Source organism: Phacochoerus africanus, chromosome 4 (genome assembly GCF_016906955.1).
Source record: "Phacochoerus africanus isolate WHEZ1 chromosome 4, ROS_Pafr_v1, whole genome shotgun sequence".
NCBI classification, from domain to species: Eukaryota; Metazoa; Chordata; class Mammalia; order Artiodactyla; family Suidae; genus Phacochoerus; species Phacochoerus africanus.
The window spans coordinates 16365522-16383633 of record NC_062547.1 but is presented as its reverse complement, the minus strand read 5'-3'; the positions used below and the strand labels follow the sequence as shown (position 1 = coordinate 16383633).

The following is an 18112-nucleotide window of genomic DNA, read 5'->3' as shown; positions in this document are numbered from 1 at the left end:
ACTTCATTACATAGGTGTGGTTGATGGACTCACTGGCCACTGTGACTATGATTGGGCTCAGTCTCAAGGCCCTTGCCAGATCCTCCCAGAGGTTGGACTGGCGCAAAGGTCTAACTGTAACATTCACCACCCCAAGGTGAGTCTTCCTAGAGAGACTGCCCCATTCAGAAGCTAAGGCCCTGGCCAAGAGCCACCTCTTTAGCATACAAAGACTTACTTCACTCAGGAAATCACCTGGGTTTTATGAGCTCTGTCAGTAAATCAGGGAAAAGACCATATGTATTCTTTATTATACCATATAATTTGACTTTGTGTGTTTTATAGAAGTTCATTTAAATAATGAGCCCCCATTTACTAGAAGAAATACCGACTTTTTTTTTTTTTTTTTGCTGTGTCTGCAGCATGAAGAAATTCCTGAGTCAGGAATTAAACCTGTGCCACAGCAGTAACCAGAGCCACAGTAGTGACAATACTGGATTCTTAACCTGCTAAGGTATCAAGGAACTCCAGAAATACCCACTCTTATTCCATAGAGACTGGCATAGGTCATTTTAACAATAAATTGGAACAATAAATTGGTTTTTGGATGATGGAGTTCTATGTAGACACATAAATGGCTTGGGAGTTCCCATCATGGCTCAGTGGTTAATGAATCTGACTAGGAACCGTGAGGTTGCAGGTTCGATCCCTGGCCTTGTTCAGTGGGTTAAGGATCCGGTGCTGCCGTGAGCTGTGGTGTAGGTCACAGATGCGGCTTGGATCCCACGTTGCTGTGGCTTTGGCGTAGGCTGGCGGCTACAGCTCCAATTAGACCCCTAGCCTGGGAACCTCCATGTGCTGCGGGAGTGGCCCTAGAAAAGATGAAAAGACCAACCGGAAAAAAAAAAAAAAAAAAAGAAATGGCTTGTGGTTAATAAGCTACTGATTATATTTAAAAAATAATCCAGGACTATCTTTGTTTTTAGGTAACAAAATTGGAAAGAGCTGTGAAAATCAAAATAAACTTTAGAAATTTCTGTAATATATATACTATGTACTAGTAGAAAAAAAGTATCAGGTTGAGTAAATTAGGTTAATTCTGACACCTACGATGTGTTCACTAATAGCTTTGAAGAATAAGCTTTCTTAGATCACAAAAATCATAAACTTAGTAAGAATTGTCAATATGAGACTCTTTATGCCATAAATTCTATTATTAATAGAAATGATACCGACTTTTATTGTCACAGGCTAGTAAGGTAGGAAAATATCAGTTACATTTTGTTAAATTATTTAAGAGCTGGGAAGTTTTCCTCTAATAAAAGTCACACCTTATTTTAATGGTTGTTAAGTACTAAAAAAGAAGGGAGCCATTTTAATAACAATTTATAATAAAAAAACTGCCAGAGTTGGGGGGAAAAAAAAAAGATGTTGCTATTATGGACTATTAAAATATCACATGGTCCATAAAACAAAAATACAGACCCAAAGTGGTGAGAAAAGTGAAAGAATATGGGGACCTTCTGCTCTGGTTGGAAATCAAAGTGAGGAAGGTGGAAAAAATGGATCGAAAATCTGGGTTAGGTTTGAGGTCTTGAACCAAAACAGTGAGGACAGGAAAAGCTGTTCAGTGTCTTAAGAACTGCCACCATGAAAATCTTTTTTTTTTTTTTTTTTCTTTAGGGCTGAATCTATGGCATATGGAAGTTCCCAGGTTAGGGGTGGAATCAGAGCTGCAGCTGAGCCCTTAAGCCAGAGCCATAGCAATGTCAGATCTGAGCTGTGCTGCAACTTGGGCAGCTTGCAGCAACATTGGATCCTTAACACACTTGAGTGAGGCCAGAGGTCGGACCCATGCCCTTATGAATACTAGTTAGATTCTTAACCCACAATGGGAACTCTGAAAACCACTTCTTTGATCAACAATGCAAATGAATAGGTTTTTGGAACAGGGCCAGTTTTGAGCTATTTCTTGTCCTCCAGAAATAGCTGCAATAGGGTTTGACATTTTTCAGGTTATGATCCATTAGTCACTCATGAAAACACAGTAAGTGAGGATACACATTTTGTGAAAGCTTTCTCTTGGTTATACATGTGTATACAAGTCAAAGTCTATTTCTTGCTATATTGGAGGCCACAGGTTTATGGAGCTGGGAGGGCAAGGGGTCTTGCAATACCTAATTGTACCAAACACTTCACAATAATCATGGCAGAGCTAAAATGAAAACAGAATCATATACCTTAATATCTATCTATAATAGTACCACAGGGAAACTCACATTGTTATTTAAAATATATAATGTAAATGTGGCATTGACAGTATAAAAATTAAATAATTATGAAAACCTCAAGACAGGTCAAAGGGCATACAAGCAAGTACTGTACAGATTGCTTCCTTAAAAGATAAGTTTTAATATACAGAATAAAATTCAAGAGTTTATTTTTTCACTTTCCCCCAAATTTGTGATCACAAATGCCTCTGAATCTGACCAGGAAAGTTAATATTTTGGTCCAATACATTATTAGATTACCTGTATGATCAAGTCCAGCTTGATAATTATAAATCATAGAAGTTAATGGAATTTACTTTGAAAATCTCTTACTTTTATAGATGATAAATTTTCAAGTTTTTCTTAGCTAAGAGTTTACTTCACTTTAGCCTCAGAACCAGATTCAAGATATCTTTTTTTTTTTTTTTTGGCTTCTTTAGGTCTGCACCCTTGGCATACGGAGGTTCCCAGGCAAGGGGCTGAATCAGAGCTATAGCTGCTGGCCTACACCACAGCCACAGCAATGTCGGATCCAAGCCTTGTCTGCAACCTACACCAGAGCTCACGGCAATGCTGCATCCTTTAATGTACTGAGCAAGGCCAGGGATCAAACCCGTGTCCTCATGGATATACTAGTCGGGTTTGTTAACCACTGAGCTAGGATGGGACCTTCCAAGATAAAGATATCTTCCTTAACAGCTGGTCATCGTGTTAGGCTTAATCTAGGCAAATTATTTAATACTTTATTGAAGATCATAAAAAAATTCCACAATAAATAATGAAGAGTATGCAAAATCATTAGCCTCTGTTTGCAATACAGAAAATACATGTCAGTTCTGGACCAAAATAATTCCATTGAAATACAAAAAGTGATAGGAAGAATGAAAGGATTTGCAGTGACTGCTTTTGGTGGTCAGCTACAACAAACCAACAGCCATCAGCTATTTTGGACAGTGAAAGTGGGTTTTAATTTGCAGATAAAGAATGTCTTCGGTAGTTTAAAAAAATATAAACTCTAAAAAAGCTTGTGAATCATATACAAAAGCAGCTGTTTGAGACCAAGTTTGAAAACCAGAAATTGTGTGTTAGCACCACCAGCAAGCACAGGTCCTGTGACTCATCTCCCCTTCTCTCTTGTGCAGAATGCAGACTTGACTGTCGCACACATCATTTACTGGTATAAAAATTGGCCTGGAGTACAGGTTTCCTGTAGGGTAAATAAAGTCTTAAGCCCTAAGAGGCACCAAGCGGTTACAAAGGCTGGGCAACCATCCAGATCACAAGAGCCGACGATGTAATAAATCCCTTGTTGCCTTATCAACTTTTTGCTGGTAGTCCTCCAATTTGTCAAGTATTTTCTGGGACAGCTATAGGAGAAAAGACGGGAATCATTAAAGAATAGGTCAAGGACTGAAAAAGACTAAAGTTATCAATCACTCTGACTTTGTCAACCAGATTTCCCTTGATAAAGTTGTTAGGCTGTGCTTCATTTAATCACCATTCAATTCAGTACAGAAGTCTGCTTTGTGACTCCACTGATAAAGCCAGACTTTTCTGTTATACACAATACTCTGACACTGTTTTCCTAATGAATTTTCTAAATATGCAAAAGACACCAGTAGTTGTAAATTAATTAATTAATTATGACTGAGCCTGTAACATGCAGAGGTTCCAGGGCCAGGGATTGAACTGGACCCACAGCAGTGACAAAGCTGAATCTTTAACTGTTAGGCAATCAGGGAACTCTCACACCAGTACTTTTAATTATTTTTTTATTTCTAGGGCCACACCTTTGGCATATGGAAGTTCCTGGGCTAGGGGTTGAATCAGAGCAGCAGCACCGGCCCACACCATAGCAATGCCAGATCCAAGTTGCTGCTGCAGCCTATGGCACAGCTTGTGACAACACCCGATCCTTAATCCACTGAGCAAGGCCAGGGGTTGAACCCACATCCTCTTGGATACCAGCTGGATTCCTAACCTGCTGAGCCACAAGGGGAAGTACCCACACCAGTATTTTGTTTTTGCCTTTTGTCTTTTTAGGGCCGCATCCGAGGCATGTGGAGGTTCCCAGGCTAAGGAGTCTAATTGGAGCTGTAGCTGCCAGCCTACGCCACAACCACAGCAAGGCCAGATCCGAGCTGCATCTGTGACCTACACCACAGCTCACGGCAGTGCCGGATCCCTGACCGGCTAAGCGAGGCCAGGGATCAAACCCACAACCTCATGTTTCCTAGTCGAATTTGTTTCCACTGCGCCATGATGGGAACTCCCCACCCCAGTATTTTTTTTTTTTTGTCTTTTTGCCATTTCTTTGGGCCGCTCCCGCGGCATATGGAGGTTCCCAGGCTAGGAGTCGAATTGGAGCCGTAGCCACTGGCCTATGCCAGAGCCACAGCAACGCGGGATCCGAGCCGCGTCTGCAACCTACACCACAGCTCACGGCAACGCCGGATCATCAACCCACTGAGCAAGGGCAGGGACCGAACCCGCAACCTCATGGTTCCTAGTCGGATTCGTTAACCACTGCGCCATGATGGGAACTCCCCCACCCCAGTATTTTTAATAAAAACTTTATTAGCTACCTTCCCCAAGTCAGAGCTGTTATATCTGATTTAATTAATCATTTCATAAAGAGATTGGGGCGGCATGTGAAGGGCAATAAATGGCTTCTGCCCTCCCCTTAATCCTTGAGAACCAGAAGAGCAACCTTGAGGGTGTAATTGCTAGTGCAAGGGCTTGCGAAGATGGCTCAGGAAAGGATTTACTCACTGCAATGTTGTGACTGTTGGCGCTGTTCTCTCCCAGAGCCTGGAGAAGTTGATCAATAGAAGAATATGGGAGCCACACCATTGGAGCTGTTGCAGACAGTGGAAACTGAAAGCAAACATATTATTTGAAGGAAATCTGAAAAGTGCACCAGTTCTTCTGGGTAGTTAGTTATCGTAGGACTCAATAACATGAAATGCCTTACCTTTTTTTCACAACCAGAAATTGTGTATGCATGCATACACACAGGTACACAAGCGGAAACACCTCCCCCCACCCCCCGGTCTTTTTTTACCAAGGAACTGGTCCTTTTCTTAGTTAAATCAAATGTATTTTTTTTTAAGGCTGCACCCCATATGGAAGTTCCCAGGCCATGGACTGGATTTGAGCTGTAGCTGCGATTTCCTTTTACTCACTGCCCTGGAGCTGGGGATCAAACCTGGGCCTCTGCAGCAACTACAGTCAGAATCTTAACCCACTGTGCCACACTGGGAGCTCCAAATCAAATGTATTTTAAAATACATTTTAAATTCATATCTTTTGTGTGTGTGTTGTGTGTGTGTGTGTTTAGGGCCACGCCTTTGGCATATGGAGGTTCCCAGGCTAGGGGTGGAATCAATTGTAGCTGCCAGCCTATGCCACAGCCACAGCAATGCCAGATCCAAGCCGTGTCTGCGACCTACACCACAGCTCACAGCAACACCAGATCCTTGACCTGCTGCGTGAGGCCAGGGATTGAACCTGCAACCTCATGGTTCCTAGTCATTCGTTTCCGCTGCACCACGATGGGAACTCTAATTCATATCATCTTTGATGTTAAAGTAGCCCTAAGGCTGATTAATGATAAACACACTCAACAAAACTCTTCTATAAATTCTCAATGAATAATATTATTTCCAGTCTGAAATTTAGATTCAAATTATCTGGAAAAACCTTTTTTTTTTGGTCTTTTTGCTATTTCTTTGGGCCGCTCCCGCAGCATATGGAGGTTCCCAAGCTAGGGGTTGAATCGGAGCTGTAGCCACCGGCCTACGCCAGAGCCACAGCAACTCGGGATCTGAGCCGCGTCTGCAACCTACACCACAGCTCACGGCAAGGCTGGATCGTTAACCCACTGAGCAAGGGCAGGGACCGAACCCGCAACCTCATGGTTCCTAGTCGGATTCGTTAACCACTGCGCCACGACGGGAACTCCTGGAAAAAACCTTTGTTAAAGTTAAGTTTAGGAGTTCCCCTCATGGCTCAGTGGTTAACAAATCCGAGGAGGAACCATGAGGTTGTGGGTTCGATCCCTAGCCTTGCTCAGTGGGTTAGGGATCCGGCATTGCCGTGAGCTGTGGTGTAGGTTGCAGACTCGGCTTGGATCCCGAGTTGCTGTGGCTCTGGCATAGGCCGGCAGCTACAGCTCTGATTCAACCCCAAGCCTGGGAACCTCCATATGCCGCACGAGCGGCCCAAGAAATAGCAAAAAGACCAAAAAAAAAAAGTTAAGTTTAACATTTGAAGTTCTGAATATTTTCCTGAGAGTTTAAGAGCTTGGGTCTAAGTTAACTAGATCTGGATTTTTTTTGGCCATGGGAGGATCCCTCCAGGGATCAAACCTGTGCCACAGCAGTGACAACAACAATGGATCTTTAACCCGCTAAGCCTCCAGGGAACTTCAGCACCTGGAGTTTTAATTTATCTTTTGTGTGAGCCTTGGCAACTTGACCTCTGAGTCCCTTTTTCCTCATGGGCAACAACAAAAAAAAGAACAGTCCCTTATAGGCTGTTATAAGGATTAAGTGAGAAAACACAGACTCAGCCCAGTCTTCAGCACACACAAAATACCATTTTGTTCTTACTTCCCTCACTCTTCCAAATACTACCTAAAACCACATTCCTTTAAAGGAGAATGAGATGTATTTCCCTTTGATAAGCAGGAAACTGGAAATACTTAGAGTGCCAGTCCCTGCTCTTGGAGAAAACTAGTTGTGTAACTACCCTCAGTAAAGGTTAAACCTACTATTCTACAGTTCAATTTACTTTCATATCCTGACTTGACCCAGTGTGATAATATAGAATACATACAGGTATTCGAGCCTACCTCAATTCCAAAGTACTGATGTCCTTTTCCCAAGACAGCATCCACATATTCAGACACCAAGTCCACAGCTTCTTCTAAAAGGTCGTAGTTTAAGTATAGACGGAGCAACTCAGCTGCATCAACCTTCTGTAAAAAGTCAGTGATTAAGAACATTTACTTTTTTCCATCCTACCTAGGCACCGACCAAAGGATGCTGTCTGATTCCCTGGCATTTATACTTTTCACGATAAGTAAACAAGTGCCTTGGTTTACTTATCTTGGGATGAAGGTTGGATTCCCAAGAGCCAGTTACCTCTAGGCACCTCGTAAGCCCCTTTCTGTTAAGTGGCCTTACTACCTGTTTCCGGATCTAAGACACATTTTAATTCTTTCCTATTTCAGCTTCCATAGTAGTAAAAAGTCAACGACCCTTCCCCAAATGCTGAGTACAAGAGATAACATATTCACATTAATTCTCAGCAATATATGAATGACAAGTGCAAAAGAAGTTAAAGGAATCACCAACTTGAAATGCTTGAATTATATTTGTACCTAACTCAGGGTGAGAGGAAAGGAAAGTGACCACAGCCTTTGTTTGGAACAGCTCTCCTAATTAATGTCAGTTATGCTTTCCATATTCTGATTTGATCACAATCTTAACCTCTACCATCTTAGTTGCTTTCTCTACTTTCAAACTCAAAAAACAATAGAACTTTCTTGATTTTAAGCTTTAAATTATTTTCCTATTGTGCCCAGTATATTTCAGATATAGTAGTTCTCACACTTAGTCACAGATCAAATCAAATTAGGATCTTGTTAAGATATAGATTGTGGATCCTAATTCCAGATAATTTGATTCTATAAGTCTGAGACGAAGCCTAGGCATCTATATTTTGAAGAAGCCCACCACCCAAATAATTTTTCTTTCTTTCTTTTTTGCTTTTTAGGGCCACAACCAAAGCTTACTGGAAGTTCCCAGGCTAGGGGTTGAAATGGACCTACAGCTGCTGGCCTATGCAACAGCCACAGCAACGACAGATCCAAGCCCTGTCTGCCACCTACACCACAGCTCACGGCAATGCCAGATCTTTAACCCACTGATCGAGGGATTGAACCCGCATCCTCATGGATACTAGTTAGGTTCTCATGGATACTAGCTGAGCCACAATGGGAACTCCCACCCAAATAATTTTGATACGGGTGGCCCAAGAAACTAATTTTGAAAAAAAAATTGAAACACTATTATAGTAACTACTCCACCCAATCCTGTGAATTTTTTGAGTAATGAAAAGTAAATGCTAGAGTTCCCGTTGTGGCTCAGTGGTTAACGAATCCGACCAGGAACCATGAGGTTGCGGGTTCGATCCCTGGCCTTGCTCAGTGGGTTAAGGATCTGGTGTTGCTGTGAGCTGTGGTGTGGGTCGAAGATGTGGTTTGGATCCCGAGTTGCTGTGGCTCTGGCGCAGGCCAGCGGCTATAGCTCCGATTAGACCCCTAGGCTGGGAAACTCCATATGCCAAGGGTTCGGCCCCAGAAGAAAAAAAAAAAAGGAAATGCTGTGTCACACAGATCAAATTGTTCTAAATGCATGCTTGTGGTTCAGTAAGCACACAAGCCTGCATTAACATAATCAACCCAGAGAACTTTAAACACCCAGTACTTCACCGGGACTGTTTTTAGCTAAGATTGAGGTATTAAGAACATAAGTCAGTATATGTCTATAAATTATCATTCTGTCTTTTCCTTTTTAATCATCTCATAAAGTTGTTCAGGATGATAAAGACCAGGTTCTCACTCTCTACAAGTTAAGAGAACACTTACCTTGTAACTGTTTATAAGCCAATTAGGCAGAGGCACTCCATGAGACAAGAGCTTGTTAATGACACAGTGGTGATATAAATTATTCTGGACTTTGTATCTTTCCAGGTAAGTTGATAACAGTCGCCATGCTTCATCTGTAGCACTTGATAAAAGCAGAAAGGACTAATGAGTTCCAGATTCTTAATGAACAATGATAATACCATTCAAAGAATGTATTTAAAAGGAGAGCATTTTTAGAAGCTCACAACTGAACTGATAATCTAGCTAAATGACAGATAGTATTAGGGCCAATGTGACTTAGGAGTGGTACTCGAAACTAAATGACTTGGATTCTTGTATTTTTTAACTGAAGCATACAATTCATTTAATGTCTTTGTTCCAGATTTCTAAAATAATAAGGAAATCGGCTCAGATCAGTTTCTAAACCTGAACAAGTAATCATACAGAAATTCTCATTTAGAAGACTAGAGTGTTATCTTATAAAGTGTATTTTAATAATAATTTTTTAAAGATTTCTAGGGCCGCACCTGAGGCATATGGAAGTTCCCAGGCTAGGGGTTGAATTGGAGCTGCAGCTGCTGGCCTATGTCACAGCCATAGCCACACCAGATCCAAGTTGCGTCTGAGACCTACAGTGCAGCTCATGGCAATGCCAGATCCTTAACCCACTGAGTGGGGCCAGGGATCAAAGCTACATCCTCATGGATACTGGTAGGGCTCATTACTGCTTGAGCCACAATGGGAACTCCTAATAATAATTCTGATGTGCTAATTTAGGGGTTGAAAAATAATGTTAGAGGACCTCAAAATTCTAAAGTGTTAACCTGAATAATACAAACTGTAAATGCAATTCAGAGAAAGCAAGTTTACTGAGGGTTAGGGTTGTCAGAGAAGGATTCTGGAGACACTGAGGTACATTCAGGCAGCCGCTACTGGGTGCACTGGGCAAGGACATGGAGGGGGAGCCCCAGCAGGGTGGGATGAAGACTGGGGCTGTACCTAGACTCCTTAGTGGTGATGACTGATGACAGCTGGTTGGCTGCTAGCCAGGCCCAGGCTTCTGCTTGTGCTGGTTCTCCTCCAAACTGCAATTTGATACATCTGCAACGAAAATGGTTCCATACACAGTAAACTAATCTGTGGAAAAGCACTACCTTATTTTGTTACTAAAAATGGAGATGACAAAGTTGGCTCTAGTCTTTGGGTGACTTCATTACTACGCTCTTCCTTCTCACAGCAACACAACTAAGTGGATGACCCACAAGGCCATTAATAAGAGTTAAAAGACGGGGGAAAAAAAAAAAAAAACAGTGAAGTGTTCCTTTGTGGTTCAGCGGGTTAAGGATTTAGTGTTGTCACTGTGGAGGCTCAGGTCCCTGCTGTGGCATGGTTTTGATCCTTGGCCCAGGTACATGCCACAAGTGTGGCTAAAAGAGAAAAAAAAATTGCAACTTACAAACCACTTGACTATTATTTAGGTATCATATAGCTTCAATAAGAAGTACTTTTGGGGGGGGGGGTCGTCTTTTTAGGGCCACACCTGTGGCATATGGAGGTTCCCAGGCTAGGGGTTGAATCGGAGCTGTAGCCACTGGCCTAAGCCACAGCCACAGCCACACCACAGCTCACAGCAATGCCAGATCCTTAACCCACTGATAGAGGCCAGAGATCGAACCTGCAACCTCATGGTTCATAGTTGGATTTGTTTCCGCTGCCCCACGACGGGAATTCCAAGAAGTACAGGGGCCTGCATGGACACCACTCTTTATCCCAGGTTATAGACTGTCATGTGGGCATGTGGGCTTGGGAATGCCAGTTCTGATTTCTCAAAAAAAGCTATAAATCAAGATGAGACACATTAAAAATCAAAATCGACTACAAACAAACAAAAAACAACCCCAAAACACTGCGTAGACCACACAAAAACACTTTTTTAAAGTTGACTTATAAGCAAGTTCCCTTATGATGCAGCAGGTTAAGGATCCTGAAGCGCCACCACTGTGGCACAGGTTCCTTTCCTGCTCCAGGAACGTCCACGTGCTGAGGGTGTCCCTCCCTCAGAAAAGTTGGCTTATAGGATACTGGCTCATGTGACACTGCTTCACACCAAGCAACTAATAAGCAAGTATGATATCTCTGCATTAGAAAATTAAGACTATAAAAAGAATTTCATACGTACTTGAAAGCAAGTCCCTCAAAGACTGGCGTTAAGGGAAGCTTAAAGGTTTGACAGAGTGATATGGCAGTGTCAAAAAGGCCGGCCTGAACCAAGAGAGTGACCATCTCCTCTGCCGACGAACTCCCTGTGGGAATGGAAAAGAGCTACTTAGGGCAACCAATGGTATATACACATGAACCGAACCCAAAGACTGTTTTGTTGAGAATATCTCAGAATAACAGACACGCTTTATGCCCACCTAGTATACTACGTCCAGTGCCTAAAATGCGCTGTTGGTACTGACAGACCGCTAATGCCTACCTGCCACTGCGACTGCTGAGGGATCATGCTGAGCCAGGGTGAGGCGAATGCGAGCCAAGGAACACTCTTTCTCCAGATCTTCTAGTTCCAGGATTTCAATTTGTCTATTTGCTATATGCCAGAGAAAAACATTTTCAATTTCCAAAGTACAAAGGAAGCACCTATTAGACTAATTCAACCTGTCAATTTCCACTAAACATTAAGTAACCTTTGGTTTCATTTCATGCCACAGGCATGAAGATGGGGAGAAAACAAGGGGCTCAATAAAAGCTAAATGAAAAATAAAGCAACAGCCCTGCTTCATGCTACAGCTGAGTCAAATCAATGTATTCCAATAACAACAGCTGCAGACGGGGAGGTGCCTGCAAGGCATTTCATGTATAACTTCAATTAACCATTACAACTGTGAACTACTACCATCTGTATCAGTAAGAAAGGAATGTGCCCAAAGCGAGAGAGGCCGGATTAAAACTAAGTGTGTCCAAAGCAAGAGCCCAGGCTCTGTTAGGAAAGGGACCATGCCTCTGTGGTGGTCATACCAAAGGAGCCTGATAAAACAAGACATTTGGTTACTAAGCTGATTTAAACACAAGCAACAAAAAAAAAACACACTGCACTTTTTTTTTTCTTTTTCTTTTAGAGCCGCACCCGTGGCATATGGAGGTTCCTAGGCGAGGGGTTGAATTGGAGCTACAGCTGCTGGCCTACATCAGACAGCAACGCCAGATGCAAGCCATGCCTGTGACCTACACCACAGATCATGGCAACCCACTGAGCGAGGCCAGGGATAGAACCCAAAACCTCATAGTTCCTAGTCAGATTCGTTTCCACTGCGCCATGACGGGAACTCCTACACACGCTCTTTTTTAAGCATTTCCATTTCTCACACAGGCATAAAAAGGTTTTCAAAGGACTACCAGACAACCTTTCGCAAAACAATGAAAATAACAAGAAGGAACTTTACAAAATTTTGATAACTCCCATACATGTATAATACACTGAAATACAATTATAACTACCATATAAAAATATAAATAATAGTACTATAATGGACAATATAATTACAATTCAGCAAAGAATAAGCCTGAGATCCTTGACTCACTTGGGGCAGCTGTGCATTCTCCATCATGATTCCTCTTAGGGGAAGCTCCAGGGCGATCATACTGAGAAGACAAAACAAGTGATTATGAAAAATTAGTATTTTATTTTAATATCATTAACAATGATCCAGGAGCTTTCATGCTTAAATTTTCTCAACATAAATTACGTTTATTTCAAATAGCACAAACAATCTCATAAGGTCGACATTATTATTATTATCCTATTCTATGCAAGAGGTTAACTGGACAGTAAAAGATGAAGTAATCTGTCTGAAGTTAGGTTGTTTAATGATAAAACACTCTGCAATACTTGTTCCTTCAATAATTCTGAACTTGGAAACTAAAGGGAGTAACATACAACAATGAAATGCTGCAAAAATAGATTAAGTTCACAAATATCCCAGTGGAAATTTTATTTCTTATTTGTTTTGCTTTCTAGGGCTATACTGCAGCACATGGAAGCTCCTAGGCTAGGGGTCAAATCAGAGCTACCGTTGCCAGCCTACCCCACAGCCACAGGGGATCCAAGCTGCGCCTGTGACCTACACCCCAGCTCACAGCAACGCTGGATCCTCAACCCACTAATCGAGGTCTGGGATCAAAACCTTATCACAATGGATCCTAGTCAGATTAGTTACCGATGAGCCACAGCGGAAACTCCATCCCAGTGGAAATTTTTTTTTTTTTTGGTCTTTTTAGGGCCACACCTGAGGCATATGGAAGTTCCCAAGCTAGGGGTCAGATTGGAGCTACAGCTGCTGGCCTACACCATAGCCACAGCAATATCTGATCCAAGCCGCGTCTGTAACCTACACGGCAATTGCTCACGGCAATGCTGGATCCTTAACCCACTGATCAAACCTGGCCAGGGACCAAACCTGTGTTCTCATGAATGCCAGTCAGATTTGTTTCCACTGAGCAATGCAGAAATTCCCCAGTGGAAATTTTAAATGAAATGAGGCAAAATGAGGTAATAGTTTTAAAAGGACCAAACCAAATAAATTAAATGATTCCCCAATTCCAGGATGGAAGGTTCTCATACCACTGCACCAGATGCTGGCTGAACAATCCATGCGTATTCTGGGCGAATAAGTCGTAAACAATTAATAGCAGCCAGATAACAGTTGCCTTGCTTCTCAAGTCCCCGCAGAGTTCGAACTTCTCTGCCAAGGCGCATTCCATACTCAAACATGACTGTGCCAGCTACGAGGCAATAATAAATATTAGAATTTCAAAAATGTGTCTCTTTTGGGATTACATGGAGAGAATTTGTTACACTTCTCAGATATCAAAACTTAAAACAAAATTGAGTTTAACTTATAACTACAAAAAAACCATGTGCTGGTAAGAATGCGGAAAAATTAGAACCCTTGTTTAGTGCTGGAGGGAATGTAAACTGGTATAGTCACTATGGAAAACAATATGGCTGTTCTTCAAAAAAATAAAATAAAATTACCTTATGATTCACCAATTCCACTTTTGAGTATATAACCCCTAAACCAAAGAATTACTTGTGTATCCTTGTTCATGGCAGTATTATTCACAATAGGCAAAACATGGAAGCAATCCAAGTGTCCACTGATGAATGGACAAACAAAATGGGATACAGTCATACAGTGGAATATTATAAATTCTGACACATGCTACCACATGGATGAACCTTGAAGACATACGAAGTGAAAGAAGCCAGTCACAGAAAGACAAATACTGTGATTCTAGTAGCCAAATTTATAGAGAGAGAGCAGAATGGTGGTTGCTGGGGCTGGGGGGAGGAGGGAATGGGAAGTTGTTTAAGCAGAGTATATAGTTTCCATTTTGCAAGATGAAGAGTTCTGAAGATTGGTTAAATAGTAATGGGAAGGTTACACAGTAACCACAGGTACTGCTAAAAAGTGGTTAAGGTAATAAAGTTTACATTATGTGTAACTTTACCATCTCTATAAAGGCCAAAATCCAAAAAAATGTAGTAATACCCCAAACATCTCAAAGGTTATTTTTATGTTTTATTCCTTTGGCTGCAACCATGGGCATATAGAAGTTCCCAGGCCAGGGATCAAAACCAGGCCACAGCTATAATCACAGCCACAGCAGTGACAAGTCTGGATCCTTAACCCGCTGCACCACCAGGGAACTCTAAGTTGATGTTTAGATACTACATTCATGGACGGTATAGAACACTATCTTAGAGAACCTGTCTCAGCCATATTTGTTCCCTATCCCCACCCAAGTTTTTGAGACTAAGAAATGTTTGAGTGCTCTGTTCAAGAACATAGACTCTTATTTTTATAATACTTTAGTGATACAGATTGAATGAAATATTGAAAAAACACTGTTCTGAGCCAGCATGGGACTCCAGAAACTGAACAGCATTTAATAATTCTCTCAGTTTTCAAATCCAACTACTTTTCATTCCCAAGAAATATTTGTGAGTGCCTGCAATATGTAAGACAAAATGTCAGAAAAACAGCCTTGCTCCAGAAAAGATCTGAACACTGACCTAGCTAAGCTGTCTTTTATTATTATTATTATTGTTATTTTTAATGGCTATAACCACAGCATATGGAAGTTCCTGGGACTGGGATTGAATCCAAGCCACAGCTGTGACTTATGCCACAGGTGAGACAGTGCCAGATCCTTAACCTGCTGCACCACAGCATGAACTTCTGGCTAAGCTGGTCTTAATCAGGATGTAATGGGTGACGTCACTATGAAAGCACTGAGAGATCTTGAGTCACATAAATGACTCAAGAAAATAAATATGCAAACATATTTTACCATAGGAATGTTAAGAACATGCCTAACAAATTACTTCCACCCATTTTTCCCTGAGAAAATCAGTAAGAAACCTAATGAAAAAATCTGAGGGAAAATGGTATAAAAGCATTAGAAGTTCCAAAGGGAAACCACAATGGTTATCTTGTAAAATATGATCTTAAACAGACAAGTAATCCCTTCATCTTAGTTGACTTGAAAAAGACTTCATTAGTCATAAAAATCCAAATTAATAAACATTCTATAGGAGTTCCCCTTGTGGCTCATTGGTAATGAACTGACAAATATCCACAAGGACTCCGCTTCGATCCCTAGCCTTGCTCATTGCATTAAGGATCCGGTGTTGCCGTGAGCTGTGGTAGGGTTACAGACACAGCTGGTATCCTGTGTTGCTGTGGCTGTGGTGTAGGCTGGCAGCTGCAGCTCTGATTCAAATCCTAGTCTGTGAATTTCCATATGATGTGAGTGTGGCCCTAAAAAGACAAAAAAAAAAAAAAAGACTGTCCTGTTCTCTTCAAAAATATCAATGTCATCAAAGGCAAAGTAAGGCTAAAAGAATGCTCCAGATTAAAGGAAACTAAACAGAAAGGACAATTACATGCAAGATGTGATCCTAGATCATGGGCTAAAAACAGTATGGGGGAACATACTGCTAAAAAAATGCTTGTAGAGAACACCTGTCTAATGGTAAAAATAAGGCATAATTACATTAAATCAAACACATATTTTTGTAAAACAGGATAAAACTGGTAAGGCTGCCTCCACAGAGACTGTCTGCTTCAACTGCTCACCCTTTCGGTAATTGTGACGATAGATGTGAAAGGCGTACAGAAGCTCATAGTAATTGTGAGTCATAAGGTCCACAGCTCTTGCACGTGATTCAATTATTCCCACAACCTAACGAGGGAAAGCAATCAGATACCAAAGTTAGTAGCCATCATGACAAGCACCACAGTTGTGCCTGGGCATCAGTGGCTAAATAAAATTACCTCATTGTGCAGATTCACATAGGGAAACTCTACAAGATCCTGAAGCTGTGAGCGTTCACAAAGAACTACCACCAGCTGCCGTAAACAATCTAACTGCCTAGAAGGAAAAGAAAGGGATACGAAAGTAAGTGGTCACCATGGATTACAAAGATCTGGTAAACTGCCTTCTCTAAATAAGACTGTAAGATTGACTACCTGCTAGAATCAGGAATTTGGGTTAAGGCTTCGTATGCTTGGCTATTGTGACCCAAATCCAAATGATGTTTGAAAATGCATGTCCTTAAAGTAGCCTAAATAGCAAACAAAGGAGAAAAAAAGAACAGCAGAAATTAAAATGCCGCATCCATGACAAACCTCAATGGAAATAACTAGATGACAGTTCTTACCTGACTTTTCCAGTCATCACCCGCTTCAGTTATTGCTGACGTAGCCAATTGAATAACCAGTTCAGGCAAACCAACCACATCTAGCAGACGCAAAACCTAAGGGAAAGAGAAGAAATGTCCATTAACATGGTGTAGAACACTCAGATTCAAGTATGACTTGAAATCACTTAGCGGGAGTTCCTGTCATGGCTCAATGGTAACGAACCCGACTAGTATCCATGAGGACGCAGGTTCCATCCCGGGCCTCGCTCTCTGGGTTAAGGATCTCGTGTTGCCTTGAGCTGTGGTGTAGGTCGAAGACTCGGCTCAGATCCCGTGTTGCTGTGGCTGTGGTATATAGACCAGCAGCTATAGCTCGGATTTGATCCCTAGCCTGGGAACTTCCATATGCTGTGGGTAAAACCCTAAAAAAAAGACACCCCCCCCAAATCAATTAGAAAGATAACCAGGTAAGACAAAGATTAAATCAAAGGTGCTGACTACAAGACGGACAAGATTATTTTGTTAATATTTAACATTTTCCTTTAGAGTCTATTGTTAAGTAAGACACTTGATGTAAAATTCTCTATTGGTCTTATTACATTTTCCTTTTTTTAGGGCTGCACCTGTGGCACATGGAAGTTCCAGGCTCAGTGTCAATTCAGGGCTATAGCTGAGGTCTCTGCCACAGCAACACTGGATCCAAGCCACATCTGTAACCCATGGGAAAACTTCTGACAACTCCAAGATCCTTAACCCTTCTCATTAGTAGGATGGTAGGGGGTTATTAAGAGATACAAAGTTATTTCCATAAAATTTCATTTATCTCTCTCTTTTTTTTTTGGTCTATTCCATGAAATCACAAATTATGGCATGTGGAAATTCCTGGGCCAGGGATCAAACCCACCCTACAGTTGCAACCAGAGACACAGCAGTGACAATGCTGGATTCTTAACCCATTGAGCCACAAGGGAACTTCTCATTTATCTCTTTAACAGGTAATGAACAGGAGTGCCTGCTGTGGTGCAATGGGATCAGAAGTGTCTTGGAAGTGCTGAAACTCAAGTTCAATCTCTGACCTGGCTCAGTGGGTTAAGGATCCAGTATTGCCACAGCTGTGGCATAGGTCACAACTGCGGCTCAGATCTGATCCCTGGCCTGGGAGTTCCAAGTGCCAAGGGGCAGCCAAAAATGGAAACAAACAAAACAAAAACAAACAAACAAAAAATCAAGTAATGAACAAACCAGCGAAGGCTCGTTTGTTGCACTGACTTTTTGGTAGGAAATCTAGATACCAAATAACATGGATATCTAAAATATAACACCAAGCTCGATTACATGTCATACAGAAGAATAAAGTGGGGTAAGGGGAGACTGCCCACAGTGCCTCACTCTGTATGCAAAGGGGAGAGGGAGCAGGTGTGCACAAGCGCATGTGCCCGACAGCTCTCTGCATAGGGAAAGGTGGTGGAACTCTCAGGAGGTGACACGGAAGCAGAGGCC

The 18112-nt window shown here is 41.7% G+C and overlaps 1 protein-coding gene across 1 annotated transcript in view; it reads right to left on the bottom strand.

The window, feature by feature from the left end:
* Nucleotides 1-3191: 3191 nt before the first annotated feature.
* The window catches only part of NUP160 (nucleoporin 160), a 49322-nt gene continuing 34401 nt past the window's right edge, over nucleotides 3192-18112 (bottom strand). The window contains exons 24-36 of the mRNA XM_047775712.1: nucleotides 16631-16726; nucleotides 16440-16534; nucleotides 16245-16341; nucleotides 16047-16152; nucleotides 13526-13686; nucleotides 12486-12546; nucleotides 11384-11494; nucleotides 11084-11207; nucleotides 9904-10005; nucleotides 8905-9046; nucleotides 7105-7230; nucleotides 5022-5126; nucleotides 3192-3616 (exon numbers count right to left, since the gene is read on the bottom strand). Of these exons, the coding sequence (XP_047631668.1) occupies nucleotides 3527-3616; nucleotides 5022-5126; nucleotides 7105-7230; nucleotides 8905-9046; nucleotides 9904-10005; nucleotides 11084-11207; nucleotides 11384-11494; nucleotides 12486-12546; nucleotides 13526-13686; nucleotides 16047-16152; nucleotides 16245-16341; nucleotides 16440-16534; nucleotides 16631-16726 (1416 nt within the window). The 3' untranslated portion in view covers nucleotides 3192-3526. The remainder of the gene's footprint in view (nucleotides 3617-5021; nucleotides 5127-7104; nucleotides 7231-8904; nucleotides 9047-9903; nucleotides 10006-11083; nucleotides 11208-11383; nucleotides 11495-12485; nucleotides 12547-13525; nucleotides 13687-16046; nucleotides 16153-16244; nucleotides 16342-16439; nucleotides 16535-16630; nucleotides 16727-18112) is intronic.